The sequence below is a fragment of the Astatotilapia calliptera genome, chromosome 22 (genome assembly GCF_900246225.1).
Source record: "Astatotilapia calliptera chromosome 22, fAstCal1.2, whole genome shotgun sequence".
Lineage (NCBI taxonomy): Eukaryota > Metazoa > Chordata > Actinopteri > Cichliformes > Cichlidae > Astatotilapia > Astatotilapia calliptera.
This window is the reverse complement of record NC_039322.1, coordinates 32,728,180-32,744,445: the sequence shown is the minus strand read 5'-3', so window position 1 is coordinate 32,744,445 and position 16,266 is coordinate 32,728,180. Positions and strand designations below refer to the sequence as shown.

Below are 16,266 nucleotides of genomic sequence, written 5' to 3'. Positions count from 1 at the left end.
GCAGGGTAATGGCTCAAGGTGCTGATGACATTTCCCCTCTTGCCAAGTAGAGTGTCATAATCAGATAAGAAGAAGTGGATTGGTCTCTATGCTGAGTGCAAAGTTGATGATTCCAGCCTCTGTAGGTCTTGAACCACTCTCATCCTATTATTTTTCCTTTCACCACCCTATCCTTTCACCCCCAACCTCAGGGAGTGCATTTCCCATGTTACCCAGCCTAATTCAATCTTGTTTGCTTCTCCACTTTATAGCCCAGATTGAATAATGACTAATGGACAGATTTCACAAAAAGAGTCACCTGGCTATCTCCTCTATGCCATTTTTCTTCTCTCTCCACCCAGTCATCACATGTCTCTTGTACTTCCTCAGGACTACTTTTCTGACTCAGATGCCTTCTCAGATAATCTTCAGTGCCACCAGTTCCTCAGGAGTCTTGATAAGGCCATCTGCCACTGAGAACATCATTGTTGCTCAAATTTCCTGCTTAACCCTGAGATCAATCATCAAAACTGCTCTAGCAATTCCAGTCTCTCCCTTTTGTTCCAGATATACCTTTGTGAAACAATGTAAAGAACAGTAGTAGAAAAGTAGAAATTCTTAAAATGTTAAGGCTTGACAAGTTGTGTGATGGAGGAGGGCGAGGTTCTGGTGTTTGCTATCAGTGTGGTACACCAAACAGAAAGTGATTGTTTTCAGACAAGCTCACTTTCACAACAGTCATGGTTAGTTGGTATGTTAAGGGCAAGAAGGCTTACAGAGTTACGTTGCATTCCTGAATAAGGCTTCTAAGTTTCCACTCAGAATTTAAATATGGAACCCCCAACTCCAATTTCCCAGTTGAAAACTTGTGAACCCAGAGGTGGCACTGTAAAGAAACAGTAGTAAAAACTGTAAAACCTTTCATCTGTGCTGTTGTGTATTTGTGACTCATGTGTCTGTGTATGTTCACAGTCATCCAGGTCATGGTATTCTAAAGCCTCTTTTCCATTTGTACCTACTCAGAACAATTCGCCACGGCTCATTACGACTTGACTGGATTCGACTGATTTTCCATTACAATTGAGAACCAACTAATGTGCATGGTTTTCACGATAACAACGCATCCAAGTGTCCCGTGAAATACAATACAATATAATACAACTTTATTTATATAGCACATTTAAAAACCAACGGTATACCAAAGTGCTTCACAATAAAACAGCAAGTTAAAACATGAATAATATAAGACCATTAACAAAGTACTGAACAGGTCAATGGCACTAATTACACAAGAATAAAAGTGAATATCAAATCAAACTTGCTAAAAACACACAGGTTTAAAGTAGAAGAAGATATATATAGAAAGATAAAATTGGAATTGATTATAAAATACCGGCGTTTACTAACTGGGAAAGAAAGATTAAATAAGTGAGTTTTTAATCGTGATTTAAATAATTGGATGGAGTCAGACGTGCAAAAACGGCAATAATGATCGACCCAGAAGGCAGACCGAAGAAATGGTGGATGGACAAAATTAAGGAGGACATTAAGACCATCAACGCATCACCTGAGGACGCCTTGGACAGAACCAAATGGAGAAACCTTTGCCGAAGAGCGGACCCTGCACCAGCGGGAACAACGCCAGGATGAAGAGAAGTCAGACGTGTGAATAGCAATGGGAATGTTGTTCCACAGGTTAGGTGCAACCAGGGCAAACGCACGGTCACCTCTGGTCTTGAGCCAAGATCTAGGCTGTACCAAGAGTAATTGGTTGGATAATCTGAGGGCTCTCCCAGGGGTGTATGGCAAGATAGCTAGGTGCTGTATTATTTATAATTTTGAAGGTAAGCAGCAATATTTTAAATTCGATGCGGTATTTGATGGGGAGCCAGTGCAAATCAGAAAGGACAGGGGTGATAGAGGCAAACCATCCGGTACCAGTCAAAAGGCGTGCCGCAGCATTTTGGACATGCTGTAATCTATGGAGAAGAACAGCATGGAGACCAAAGTAAAAGGAATTACAGTAATCTAATCTAGAGGTCACAAAGGCATGAATAAGCTTTTCAAGATCCTTATGTGGTACGCAATACTTAGCCTTCGAAATACGACGCAGTTAGTAGAAGCTAGATTTGACTACAGAGGTCACTTGTTTGTCAAATTTGAAGGAGCTGTCCAGCAGCACACCTAGATTACTAACAGTGTCAGAGAGAAAAGTGGCGAGGGATCCAAAGGTATCAACTAGTTGGCCCCGGGGGAAATGACTGTCAAACACCACAATTTCCAAAAGCACAGCACAGACACACACACACACACACACACACACACACACACACACACACACACACACACACACACACATATAAATACACAGACATATATAAATAAAATATACGAAGGGGATAGAGTAAATAGGAATAAAAATAAAAATACAAGTGAATTGCACATTTCAAGTATTGAGGTCTATTGCACCATTGACTATTTACAAAAGTATTGCACAAAGGTATTGCACTGTGAGGTGAAGAGGCACTACAGCTTAGTTGTCCCCCCTCCTTTCTCCTCCTGTTTCCCCTCCCTCTCCCCCACAGAGAGGAGTTAAACAGTCTGATGGCGTGTGGGACAAAGGAGTTTTTAAGTCTGTTAGTTCTTGTCTTGGGGAGAAGCAACCTGCCCAAAGTCTTTGACTTCTCTCATGCACTCTAGGAAGCAGTGCAGTGACAGAGCAACATTGTCAGTTAGCTGAAAGTAAATTTGTATATCATCAGCATAGCAATGGAATGAAATGTTGTATTTTTCAAAGATTAGGCCTAGAGGTAGCATATAGAGAGAGAACAACATTGGGCCCAACACAGAGCCTTGAGGCACGCCACAGCAGAAGGCTGCAGCAGAGGAAGAATAGGCACCCAGAATGACAGAGGAGGACCTGCTCGAAAGATAGGATTCAAACCAGTTAAGGGTGTCACCTCTAATGCATGTATGTTCTAACCTCATTAGTAGAATATTATGGTCCACCATATCAAAGGCTGAGGACAAGTCCAGTAAGACTAAGACCGCAGAACAACCTGAATCTGCAATTAGGAGAAGATCATTAAGGACTCTCAGCAGAGCTGTTTCAGTGCTATGACGTGGTTTAAAGCCAGGCTGAAATGAATCCATCGTATCCAGATAGGCCTGGAGTTGTGAGAAAACTATCTCTCCAAGATTTTGGACAGGAATGGGATTTTGGAAATCGGCCTGTAGTTCACAAAGTCATTATGATCGAGGCTCCTTCTTTGAGAACAGGCTGCACTACAGCGTGTTTAAAGGCTGACGGAACATGGCCGGAAAGCAATTAAGAATTCATTAGAGTTAAGATACTAGGCCCGATTGCATCAAAACCATCCTTGATAATGCGTGATGGGAGAATATCATGTACAGAATTTGTATTTTTCAGTTGTTCAACTATTTGCTTAAGGGCAGTGAGTGACACCGGCTAGAACTAGGGATGGGTATTGATACGATTTTCACAATTCCGATTCCATTTTCGATTCTGTTTAACGATTCCATTCTTTATCGATTCTCTTATCGATTCTTATTTTTAAAAAAGGAGAACACTAAGGTCGATTAGCTTAGAACTTTGCTTTATATCTTCTCTTTGAACAAGATTTAAGTAACAAGTAACATGGCCTTACAAACCCAACAGTGAGATCTTAAGAGATCCAGCCTACGGCTCTTCAATGGGGTGTCACAGGGTCCCCGGGAAAAAAATTGTAAATGTAAAATAATAAAATAAATATTCTTCTGTAGCAATAACAAAGTATAACATAAATTATTCAGTAGCAATTATACAAGAATATCCAGTAATGTCCCTGCCTACAATTAAACACACTCACTTACCGAAAATCATCTGCTGTGGCAAATGGGTTCAAGCCTTTGACCACAAACTGAGTCACTGCTCGGTGACATTCGTCTATCCTGGCCTGAAAGGAGACGCTACCGGCAGACTGCAGCGAGAACTGCCAGCATCTGAGCCAGACTCTGTCTCATCATGGTCACCTAAGTGCACAGGCAGGTTTTGTAATAAGGCAGATCGCGCTAACATAATATGCACTGTTAGTTGATTATTTACCTGCTGCATTACCGCTGCTGCTGGGTTGAGATTCACGAGTCTGGAGCGGAATTAAAAACACGACATTCCTTTAAGGTCATCGTGTGTTTTGTGAGCAAATGCTTTTGCATATTCGTAGTGTTTCCTCCCTTAAATGAAATATCTACTTTGCAAGTATTGCAAGTTGCCCTGTTGTCATCCGTTCTCGTAAAGTGTAACCAAACTTTTGAGCGTTTGAGCCGCTTAGGCGCCGTGTTTCCTGCCAGGTAAATGACGCTCCGCAACGTGGTGACGTCATTCGGATAGAGGAGCATGTAGATAGCAAAGAATCAGCAAAGTCATCAACTGTATGAGGTATGGGACAATCAGTAATAGTGGGTGCAGAATTAAGGAACACCACAGAAAAATTAGCCACAGTTTCAGAATTAATTATGCACATAGGGCGTCAGAGGCTCTCAGGGTGCAGTTCTGTATTGCATAGATCAACATCAAAAACAACTGGGAAGTGATCAGAGATCCCAACATTGTCAATGTCTTAAATACAAATGTCCAGGCCATATGAAAAAAACAGATCAAGGGTATGGACTTTAAAGTGGGCTGGTTCATTTACCCACTGAACAAGGTTAAGAAAGTCAGTTAGAGCAAGAAAGTCTTTGGCTAATGGATCATCCTTACAACAGATATGAATATTAAAATCACCAGTCATATTTAAAAAGAACAGATCCTAATAGATCAGCAAAGTCCTGAATAAAAGCCTTGTTGTATTTCGGCAGTCGGTAGACCACAACACACAGAGCTTTAGAAGAATTGGCCAACTCCATTAATTGGACTTCAAAGCCAGGGTAGGTAGTGTAGGGAAGCTGCCGAATTTTATGGTTTTTTTTTTAAAAACGAGTCTAAGCCACCACCTCTGCCCGTAAGCCTAGGTGAGCTGAAGAAAGCACAGTCTGGCGGGACAAGCTCAGAGAAGGAGAAGGACTCACCAGGGTGAATACAAGTCTCCATCAGGAACAAAACGTCCAGCCCCGAGGCAAGGGAAAAGTCATTTAAAACAAAAGTCTTATTCACTAGCAACCTTACATTTAGTAGAGCCATCCGTGTCATGGGCGCCATGTCCCTACTCGTAGCGCGTCGCAAACGGCTTAGGTTGCTATGATGAACGCCACCTCTGGAAGACGTTATCCAGGTATGAATAGGCAGGCATGCCACTGGGAGGGCTGGGTAGACTTGCTGTCCGACGGAGCAGATCCACCGAAGGCTAAGCGATCTGGCAAGGAGGCAGTCATGGGAGGAAGAGGGAGGATGTAGAATATCCATGCTAGCATGTGGATTAGCCATAGCCTGTGCTTTAAGGTAACCATTAAGACAGATGCGAAAGCCACTCTGTTTGCCCCGCTTCCTATAGTGTTTCTTGTACACGATATGCTGGTGGAGGAGTCCGATCGTGACAGGGTGGCGTCTCCCAGAGTCCAGCATGGATCCGAACCATAGGAGTGAGAGAATCGAAGATTTGAAAGTGTTTGGTGGTCATAAGTAATTAGTGCATTGCCACCTAATGACCATATTACCAAAAGAATGAGGAGTACAATGCAAAAGTCAGAAAAGAGGAGTCGAAAGGAGAGGCGAAGACAGCTGAGCACAAAGGCGTCATCTTTGAATTTGACAGATGCGTCCCTGTTGACTTGAAATCATTAGTATGTGACACAAATGCTACAACAAAGGCAGATGTCGAGGCGACGATATACCTGCTGCGTGGTCTGTGGCTTTTCGTCAGACGCAGCTCCGGCGGCCTGCCACGCGTCCAATAGCGGCGACGCTGCTGCTCCGGCGGGCAGCCATGGGTCCGACAGCCACGGTGGGCGGTCACGTGTCCAGTGGCGGGGGCGTGGCGGCGGCGGCATGGCAGCTGTGGCGGGCGACAATCAGGGGCGGATCTAGAGAAATTTTCTTAGGGTGCCAAAGAAATCAAATGGGATGGCAAAATCAAAGCCTTTTTTTTCCCAAACACATATGCAGGTGGTTACATATGGTTAAAATAATTCAAATGCAGTAAGTATACACTTTTTCATAGAAATATAGTCTATAACTTAATTATTGTCTGTAGCCCACATAATTACACACTTTAGTTACATAAAACATGTGAGTTTTGATCTAATGTACTGTATAGTCTGCATAATAAATAAATATGCAGCCCAATAAGTATAAAATCCAGAAAGCTACACAACATGGGGCGCTTCATTTACAAACACAAGTCTAACTTAAGTTTCACTGTTTTTTGTTAGAAAACAGTCACATTGTTACAGCTGAAATTACACAAAATGTCAGAAATCTGCACTGTCATGAACAAAAATTTAAACCTAGTTTTTCATGATTTGTTGGATTAACCCACTGAGGTCTGAAATACAATTTTTGACTCCTTTTAGTTGTATTTGTATGTGTTTATTTGTATTTCACCCTCAAATTGTTTCATTTTTTTCCCCGTTGCCTTGTTTGGTATCTTTTCAGCTCAACTGAATTTAGTTGTTTTTTTTCACTCACATACTGCTTTAGTATTACTGATCTGAAATCACACAAATAACTTAAAATCCTATTAGTATTTCTTTACTGAAAAAAAAACAGACATGTTGAGTAAATTTTTATAACTTGAAATGCAAATATAAAATGTACATTTTGTAAACATAAACAGCTATTTATCTAAAAATGCAGCCAATACACCTGACATTTTTTTTCATTTTCTACAACCATTTAAAAATATTACTAAAACTAAAATGAGAGAACAATCAGGTTTCGCAATAAGATGCCCCACAAATGATGCGTGCCAGTAAAAAAAAGTTTGTCCACCAAAAGACAGAGGAGAACAGCACAGGGACAAACCCGCAGGCCTGACAACAGGAGGTGTATCACTCTGCTGGTTTTCTACTTAGTGACAGTGTTTACATTGCAAATGTGCCTTTGTGGCATTCATTAGTGCCCTCACTGACACACAAAACAAAACAACAACTACACAACAGAACAACTACACAAGACAACACAACACACTAAACGTTACAAATCTCCCACAGCTAAAAACTCTCTCGCTCTCTCTCACTCGCTCGCTCGCTCTGTCTCGCTGCCGTTACCGTCACTCCCAAAACTCTCCCCTCTTCCTAAACAACCAAATCCCACGTGTTGAATTTTTTTTAATTGGTGGACATGGTACATTTTTCCACCGAAAGGAAACGTGGCTTTATTTCTTTCTTTACTGTTTTCACGCTGTCCTTAGAAAACGTGATTTATTACTGTTACTGAAGGTCCGCGACTCCGAACTGTAGTAAAGGGACCTCTGGCTAATACGGCGGGGTCCCTGTCGGCTCGTAGCCGAAAAATAGCTTTACTTTGTTGTGTTGGTCAACTTTTCTTGCGAGAGACAGAGAGAGGCGTTGAAAGACTGCTCCAATGGAACTTATTGTTTCGGAGGAAAACACGAACACAGTGTACAGTCGAGTCTTAATAGCTTACTTACAACTGGGCTCGTCAGGCTCTCTTCTTGGCTGCAGTGGTTATTATTATATTTACATGCTTCCAGCTCCCGTTTTTCCTCGATGACAACTCGTACCTTTCCACTCCCCTTTTTCTCCCTCCTCGCGCTCACAGACCCATAACGTGTATGGCAGTCCATTCTCCCTGCAGCACGGACTACACTGCCCATGATGCTACATTCTTTAGAGCTATGCTTGTAGCATTCTGCCTGTTAGCTTAGCACAACAACGAAAAGGCGCTCTCTCACCCAGGAAACACACAGTCGCAGAGAGAGAGAGCGTCGCCCTGTAACCATGGAAACCGTAACGCTGCCGCCTGGAACAACAGAACGTAGCTGTCAAACAAACCCAAACAGTCCTGACCCGCGACAATATGAAACAGGAAAGTACCGCAGTGTAATCCATTTATTTCAACAAAGTAACTGTATTCTGAATGCCACCTTTTTAAACGGTAACTGTAACGGAATACAGTTACTCATATTTTGTATTTTAAATACATAACGGCGGTACATGTATTCCGTTACTCCCCAACACTGAGCATGGCTTATATATATTATCATAACTCTGGATTTACTGGCCTGTACTTAAAATGTAAAAACTTTGAAGTCCGAACTTTCAATGTGGGCTGAAATAGAGACTCAGCTGGCTGCAGCTTGTTGCTATGTCAGCTTACATCAGTCGTGTGATTTGGAGGTGCAGCGTGTCCGTGGACCACGGAGGGTTAATAACACTCACCTTCCTTCCATTTCCACAATGTCACATCCAACCACCTGTGTAAAAAGCGAAATTCCCATGGTGTTTTATATAGCATTTATATTCACTGTTGACTGTAACTGCGCTCAAACTGTTAATGCTATCTTATTTTAATAAACAACACAGTCATATGCAAAACTGGGGTGGCACTTGGGGTGGCAAGGGATCATTTTAGGGTGGCACTTGCCACCCATGCCACCCTTCTAGATCTGCCCCTGGCGACAATGTAGCACAACACACGATCCACCATGTGCTGGCCATGCAAGTTGTAGACATGGTGCCTGTGCTGCTGGACGTGGGCGGCGTGGAGGGCGCGCTGGACGTGAGTGGTGTGGAGGGCGCGCTGGATGTGGAGGTCCCTCCAGCACGCCGACCTCCAGCTCTGGCTGAGTGGGTCCCTCCAGTTCGCTGAGCTCCTCCGGCTGCGGCGCGGGGCTCCTCCGGCTCGCTGAGCTCATCCACGTGTGGTGCGGGCTCCTTCGGCTCACTGAGTTCATCCGGCTGCGGCGCGGGGCTCCTCCGGCTCGCTGAGCTCATCCACGTGTGGCGCGGACTCCTCCGGCTCGCTGAGCTCCTCCGGCTCGCTGAGCCCTTCCACTGGCGGCGCAGGCTGTGGCGGCGCAGGCTGTGGCGCAGGCTGTGGCGCAGGCTGTGGCGCAGGCTGTGGCGCAGGCTGTGGCTGATCCTGATCCAATACCAATACTCTGTACAAAAACGTAATGTTTAATTGTATTTTATAAAACAATATATAGTTGTATTATGTAATTGTAATAATATAGCTTCATAATGATTACAGGACATCACACTACTTGTTCTTGTTGCTTAATAATGCAGAATTATCATATAGAAATTAAAAAAAACCTGAAGTTGTGCGCTATTTGAGCATGTTGCCTGCCTGCAGCACTAAAGGACTCTGCGAGAGACGTCTGTCTCGCCCTAGCAGCACCTGTCCCTCTCCTCCTCTTCAGTTCGCCTCAACATAAGCTTATCATATTCTGTAATATGATTTACTCTGAGGTGTTCAGCTCCTCACTGTCTTGCCACATGTATCGCAAACCGCATCTTGGCTGTTTGTGGAGGTAAAATACGTCCACACATGATTCAGTTTACGCTCAGTCATTGTCGTCAGTGCACACGCCAGGGACTGCGACACATTTATACAGCCGTATGACTATGAAAGGCGTAAGAGGAAGCAATTCCTTCCAATTTAGATGATCTGAATGATATAGTTTCTTTCCACTGTGTTCCTGTTAATGAAAAACTACAAATTCACCCCAAAATACTAAAATGTCGATATTTTAATATGAGAATCGATTCTAGAACATAAATTACCGGTATCAGAAGAATCGATATTTCAATATCGATCCGCACGCCGCTAACAATTAGAACTGTGTGTATTTGTCAGTGCATTATACCAGGGAGCACTTAGCTTTTAGATTGCTAATGTGGTTCTCCATAATGCTAACATTGATAATGAATGTTATTTTGATGGGCGCTTTTACAGTCAGCTCTTAAGGACTGGAATTGAATTGCCTCTACTGGAAAGGGTTATGAAAGGCTGACTGTGAAATGTCAAGTTCTTGGTTTTATGTTTATCTATTCTCTATAATCTATTCAATAGAAAAATAAAAAATATATATTATCTTTTTCAGAGAGTAGTTCTTACAAAGTAATCACAGCAAAAATATTTTTGTGGTCTAATTGTGCTCCATGCACAATTGTGCTCAACAAGATGTCATAAGCTTAATACACTAAGTGAATATGGGAGTAAAAACTCCAAAATTAGCTGATGAACAAAGTACAGAGGCTACGCTACCAAAATATCTACTGCTACTGTAAACTGAAATTAGTTTATGAGAAAGTCAAAGACAAAAAGTCAAAGGTATTAAACATCCATGTACCTGTTATCATTATATAGATTATTACCCACTTCCATGCTGCTCTTTACACTGAGGAGAATAAACAGTACATCAGTTTGGTCTTTCGCTGAATGCATGAAGCTGCATACAGAGTACATGATATTTTCTCTGACAGCAAAAACCCGATGGAAGATCAAAAGTCTCATATATATATATGGTAAATGGCCTGCATTTGTATAGCGCTTTTCTAGTCCCTAAGGACCCCAAAGCACTTTACATATCCAGTCATCCACCCATTCACACACACATTCACACACACACTCACACACTGGTGATGGCAGCTACATTGTAGCCACAGCCACCCTGGGGCGCACTGACAGAGGCGAGGCTGCCGGACACTGGCGCCACCGAGCCCTATGACCACCACCAGTAGGCAACAGGTGAAGTGTCTTGCCCAAGGACACAACGACCAAGACTGTCCAAGCCGGGGGTCGAACCGGCAACCTTCTGATTACAAGACAAACTCCAAACGAGTTGAGCCACGATCGCCCTATATGTATATATTTGTAATGTGTAACCTTCTTCGTGACTGAACATCATTATGTAAAAGTCCAGACTTTGAGCTTCATCTGGTGATAATGTGCAGTATTTGTACATAACAAAAAGCAAAGCTTGCTGTCACACTGTTCATGAAGTTCTAGTTTTGTCTGTTTTCTGAGTGGGCCTATAGTGGAGGTCTGAAGAGGATTTTCCTTCTGAGGAAGCTGATGGTGAAAATAAGAGTTCTGCTTGATCCCTGCGATGACCTTCAGTCCTCCTGATATTTCTGAAAGAACGTATGCCTTGGTGAACATATGCAACAGACACAAGACAGCTATGATGAAAGAAAGAGAAGAAGTCTGTCTTCTGGACCCATGAATCCAGCTTGTTGTTTCCCCACAAAGTAAATGCAGCTGATCATAGAATTGTTGTTAAGTAAAAACAACAAATTAAACCTCTAGAAAAACTTCAACTGCTGTGTTTTTAAATTTAACATGCAGTTGAAAGTTTTTAGTTGAATGTTGAATGTTTTAGTTGTTTTTAGTTGAATGTCAAAGGCCTCCCTCTCTGTTTAAAACGAGGGTAACAAAAACTAAGGAATGACAAATTACTTAATTATTGGCAGCAACACAGGTGTGTAGGATGGCTAACAACAACACTATAACATAGTGCGTATGCTAGCGCCTAGCGCCTAGCCTAGCTAACTCATCAACAATAGGAATTCAGAATGATGCTACATGTTGTATAGAGCAGCGGTTCCCCCCCCCCCCGGGCCGCGGGTCGTTTGATCCCGGGCCGTGAGAGTTGAGCCTCGGGTGTGGAATTGATGGTTTTCAGGGTTTTTTATCATTAACTCGGTTTCCCTGGGTCTTTCCCGTGTTGTAGTTGTGTCTTATTTTAAAAGAAATATTCACGCGTTACCATAGTGACCAGAAAGCATTAAGGAGCAGAGAGGAGGGTGTTACTCTCAATATTGTTGGCGCATTTCAGGAGGACGCTGCTAATAAAGTTACACAATTACACACTGAATTTGCGTTTATTGTTATATCTACAAAATACCAGTTTTTGTCGTATCTTTTATTTTGTTGTATTTACCCGCCACACCTTAAACGCCGGTCTGTGAAAATACTGTCTGACATGAAACCGTCTGTGGAACAAAAAAGGTTGGGGACCGCTGGTATATATCTATAAGATGTTAACATGTATTCCTTTTGCAATGTATCATTGTGGTTGTATTTACCGTAGTTTAACAAGCCATTAGACACAGTAAAACCACCAGCAGAGATCGTTAAAAACAACCAGAGCAGTGAAGCTGTGTAAAAAGTGCAGGGGGAAGTTTGTGTGATCACATCCAGTGGGTGAGTGGGTGGCAGTATCTCGTTTCAAAAATGTGACATGGTAGCCCCTATAACTGGAAAATTTTGAGGAAATGGAGCCATGTTGTGCGTTTTTATACAGTTGTTGCTCAGACCTAACTTATTAAAATGATTAGTATAGTGTTAGAACAAGAAAAACAAGGTTAAAATATGAAACTAAATGTATTAAGATACATGGCTAATGAAAACTGTGACTTTCCCTTTGCAAAAAGCACGACTGCTGATTCTTCTCTGACCTCTCTGTTTATGTACATTTCACAGGTCCATGGGGTCGTTGTATGGGAAGTGAATGTGGTCCTGGAGGCAGCCAGAGTAGAGCGGTATGGTGTGCTCATTCTGAAGGTTGGACCACCCTGCATACCAACTGTGACCAAGCAGAACGACCAGACAACCAGCAGAGCTGCTTCAGGGTGTGTGACTGGCACAAAGAGCTATATGACTGGCAGCTGGGTGCCTGGAACCAGTGTGTCCCAGTGATGCGCAGTGCAAGGGTGCAGCGTCCTACTACGTGCACTCAGGGAGAGGAAGGAATTCAGACCCGTGAGGTGGGATGTGTTCAAAAAGCAAAGGGGGAACCTGCAGAAGATGCAATCTGTGAATACTTTGAGCCCAAACCACGCCTAGAGCAGGCCTGTCTCATCCCATGTCCTCAGGACTGTGTGGTGTCTGAGTTTAGCCCATGGACTCCCTGTTCTAAAACCTGCGGGATAGGGTTACAGAACCGCATTCGCTTTGTCCTGGCTCCACCATTGTTTGGTGGGGCAGCCTGCCCAAATCTGACTGAATTTCAGACATGCCAGCTAGGTCCCTGTCAGGGAGAAGAGAGCCTTTACAGTCTCAGGGTGGGTCCCTGGGGCCCATGCACTGTTCCACTGCCAAGGCAAACCCGACAGGCAGACAAACCACCAAGAGAGAGTGAAAAACAACCCCGGGAAAGTGATAAACTTTCTAATGAGGGAGACAAACTCACCAAAGAGGGTGAAAAACCACCCAGAGGAGATGGCAAACAGACCAGAGAGGGTGAAAAACAGTTAAAAGAAAGAGACAAACAGCCCAAAGACGGCGAAAATCCACTTAAATCCAAAAGAAAACTGGGCAGGGGAAACAGGAATAGGAAATCAGACAGGCCATCGCTACTGGCTGATCGGCCGAAACGACAGAAAAAAGCGAAAAACAAAGAAAAAAGAGAGAAATTAAGAGAGAAAGTCCAAGAGAGGTTAAGGGAGAGGGGCAAAGCAAAAGATGCTGAGACCAGAGAACTCATCAAAAAGAAGAGAAACAAGAATCGTCAGAATCGCCCGGGAGGAAAGTTCTGGGACCTACAAACTGGTTTTCAGACCAGAGAAGTGACCTGTGTGCATAAGAGCGGGGCTGTCGAAGCTCTAAGGTAACCATGACTGAAATACAATAAAGAAAATAAACTGTTATCTGTGATGTCATGGTTCTATCCTTCATAGAGTATTGATATCATTTTCTTTGTCAGCATGTTAGCTTGTCTTCTTTTTTTAAAAATCATTTACAGACTGACAGCTATAGTTAAATCTTTGAGATCTGATATTTGAGCTTGTCTTAGAGTTGACAATTGTTATTCTATTCATTACTGGTTTTAAATTAAACTCAATGATAATTTCATTTTTTTAATAAAGATGAAAAATCACCCAAAAATGTGTTTTATAAATATTTTATCATGCCCCCATTAACAAGATTACTATCAGTTTTAATTGATGAAAACGTAACATAATTAATATACACAGCTTCCAAGCTCAATCAGTGTTTTTGTATTCATTCATTTTTTTTCTTTTAAAAACACAACTTGCATCCATCAAAAGCTGAGGCAGGAATAGGCTGATGTGGTTATAGCACACCATAAACCACAACCTGATTCACTGGCTGGCTGCAGGGATATCAGAGACACAGCTGACAAAGTTGTTGCTGTCAATGTTTAAGCAACTCAAAGATCATATAAGTTAAGTAGTACACACAACTGGTTAGTTTGTAGCTGCCTTGATAGGTTACTGTAGGTCGGTGCTGATGTTTTGGTATTTGAGAATGTTAACTCTGAATTAAACTAAGTGGTATTAAACGTATGAGCCACCCAATAACTGCCACATTTACCAAAATACAGTTGCTGATTTGTTTGTTTGTTGTTTTTAACTTAAAATATACAGTAAATAATTAAAAAGGCTAATAAGCCCAGGGTTTAAAATACTCAATGTCAGTCAATGTGGCAAACATAATTGTTAGCTTTGAGCATCTAACCACAGACTAGAGGACTGGGGGATATATACAGTGTTAACTTTGGATCTGAAATCTAAAATTTAGTAAATTCAGTAACTTTACACTTTACACATGAGCCATATAAACCTTAATAAGAAACAGGCCATTTAACATCTAAAGCCTCATATGGTCATAACCAAAACATGATGCAGAGGCTTGCAGGTCAATTGAGGCAAAATGAGAGTAAAATAAAACAATTAACACAGAAAAGCAAAGAAAGTGTGCGTGTTAAAATCTAAAACATACAGAAAAGAAGAAAAATGGAAGTGTTAGAGAACCTGAAAAAAGAGAAGCATCACATCATTATCGCAAATAATTTTCTTTTGAAAAAAGTAAAGCAAACGCAGTGATAAAAACAACAAGAGCAAAGCCATGGCCTGTGGAAGCAGCCACAGAAAATATAAATAAATGACTTGGATTCTTGGAACTTCAATATGCCGATTATCACATTAGCTGCCTCAGACAGAGAAAAGCCTTGGAGTGAACGAACGGTAACAACAGAAATGGCCACTGAAATGCAGCTCGGAGTTCTGATTCTGATTCGCACTGACTTCCTCTTTTCTTCTTTTCTTTATCTGCCAGCTTTCTGTGAACCCGAGGATATTGTGTTTATACTATAAATATGATCAGTGATGTTTCAGTGATGCAACTGTCATACTTAAATGTTGTGCTTTTGCTGCAGTCATTTTGCACACAGATAAAACATTGCATAATTATAAAGCATTCAAATATTTTTTCTTTACATCAAACCAAATTTTAGCACGTCATACAGCCTGTTCTTTTTAATAACTCTTATATTATGTCAGTTACAGTATTTCTGTTTTTCCTACAAAATATAAAAAATGTGGATCGATTGTGACTTTTGCACAGTTCTAAACATGTTTTATTACATTTAAGTGGTTACATCGAGTACATTGCTGTCTTTGTTTTCATGTTCTACAGCCTATGCTCTCAGGAGACTTTGCCAGTGACCTTCCAGGCTTGTGTGATAACCAAAGACTGTGATGTGACTGAATGGTCCGAATGGTCTGCTTGCACCAAGGAGTGCTATGACCCCACCAGTCCCAAGGCGGTGTGGACTCGCACTAGAAAAGTGACCCAGTTCCCTGTGGGTGGAGGAATAGATTGTCCAGAGTTGGAGGAGAAGGAGCCCTGCACCCCCCAGAGTGACGTGGTACCACCCTGCATTACGTAAGTACATGTGCTTAACTTAATGTACGATTTTCTTAAAGCAGCAGAAAATGACTCGTTATTATGAACTTCTAGACCATACCTCCCTGTGGTAGACAGAGAACAAGGCCAGGTTGTACCTCACGTCTTTCCCACCTCTTTTTCTGGGGTGGTACAGGGCGGAGTAATCTTCGTCCATCTCAGGCTTCAAAACACAAAACTCTATTTTTTTTTCTGTGTTATTGCTGAAAGAAAACACTTTCTGCATACTGACTCAGAAAAACAAAATCTGTCTTTACATGAGAAAGATCTAACACAATTAACTTGTGTCGTGTTCAGAATTTTTGGAAGGAACCTCAGGAGAAAGGTCTGTCTTTTAAAAAAGGATTTACCTTTCTTTTGGCAGTTGAAATTACAAGTTTACACAGCGCTGTGGACCTCCAGCATGTCTCACAACAAGGATGAACTTAAAGTGGGCTGTACAACATTATATAGTGAGACAAAAACATAGATTATAGCAGCTATCTTCCTCCTGCATGGACGTGGCAGTCTTGGTGTCTGCTGCGAAGCATCCTCGTATTTCCATGACCTCGTCTGGTATCTGCTCCATCGCCTGTAAGAGACAGAAAAGCCTTGATAATCTGATGTTATTATCCATTGTTCTTCTAGTGATTCAAAATTGGTTTAAAATATCATGTTCGGGACTCTCG

General features: G+C 42.1%; 1 protein-coding gene across 2 annotated transcripts in view; it reads left to right on the top strand.

Moving 5' to 3' along the window:
- Positions 1 to 16,266, top strand: part of thsd7aa (thrombospondin, type I, domain containing 7Aa) — a 169,833-nt gene that overhangs the window by 32,346 nt on the left and 121,221 nt on the right. For both annotated transcript variants that reach the window (XM_026157251.1, XM_026157250.1), the window contains exons 2-3: positions 12,371 to 13,496; positions 15,329 to 15,577. In XM_026157251.1, the coding sequence (XP_026013036.1) occupies positions 12,371 to 13,496; positions 15,329 to 15,577 (1,375 nt within the window). The remainder of the gene's footprint in view (positions 1 to 12,370; positions 13,497 to 15,328; positions 15,578 to 16,266) is intronic.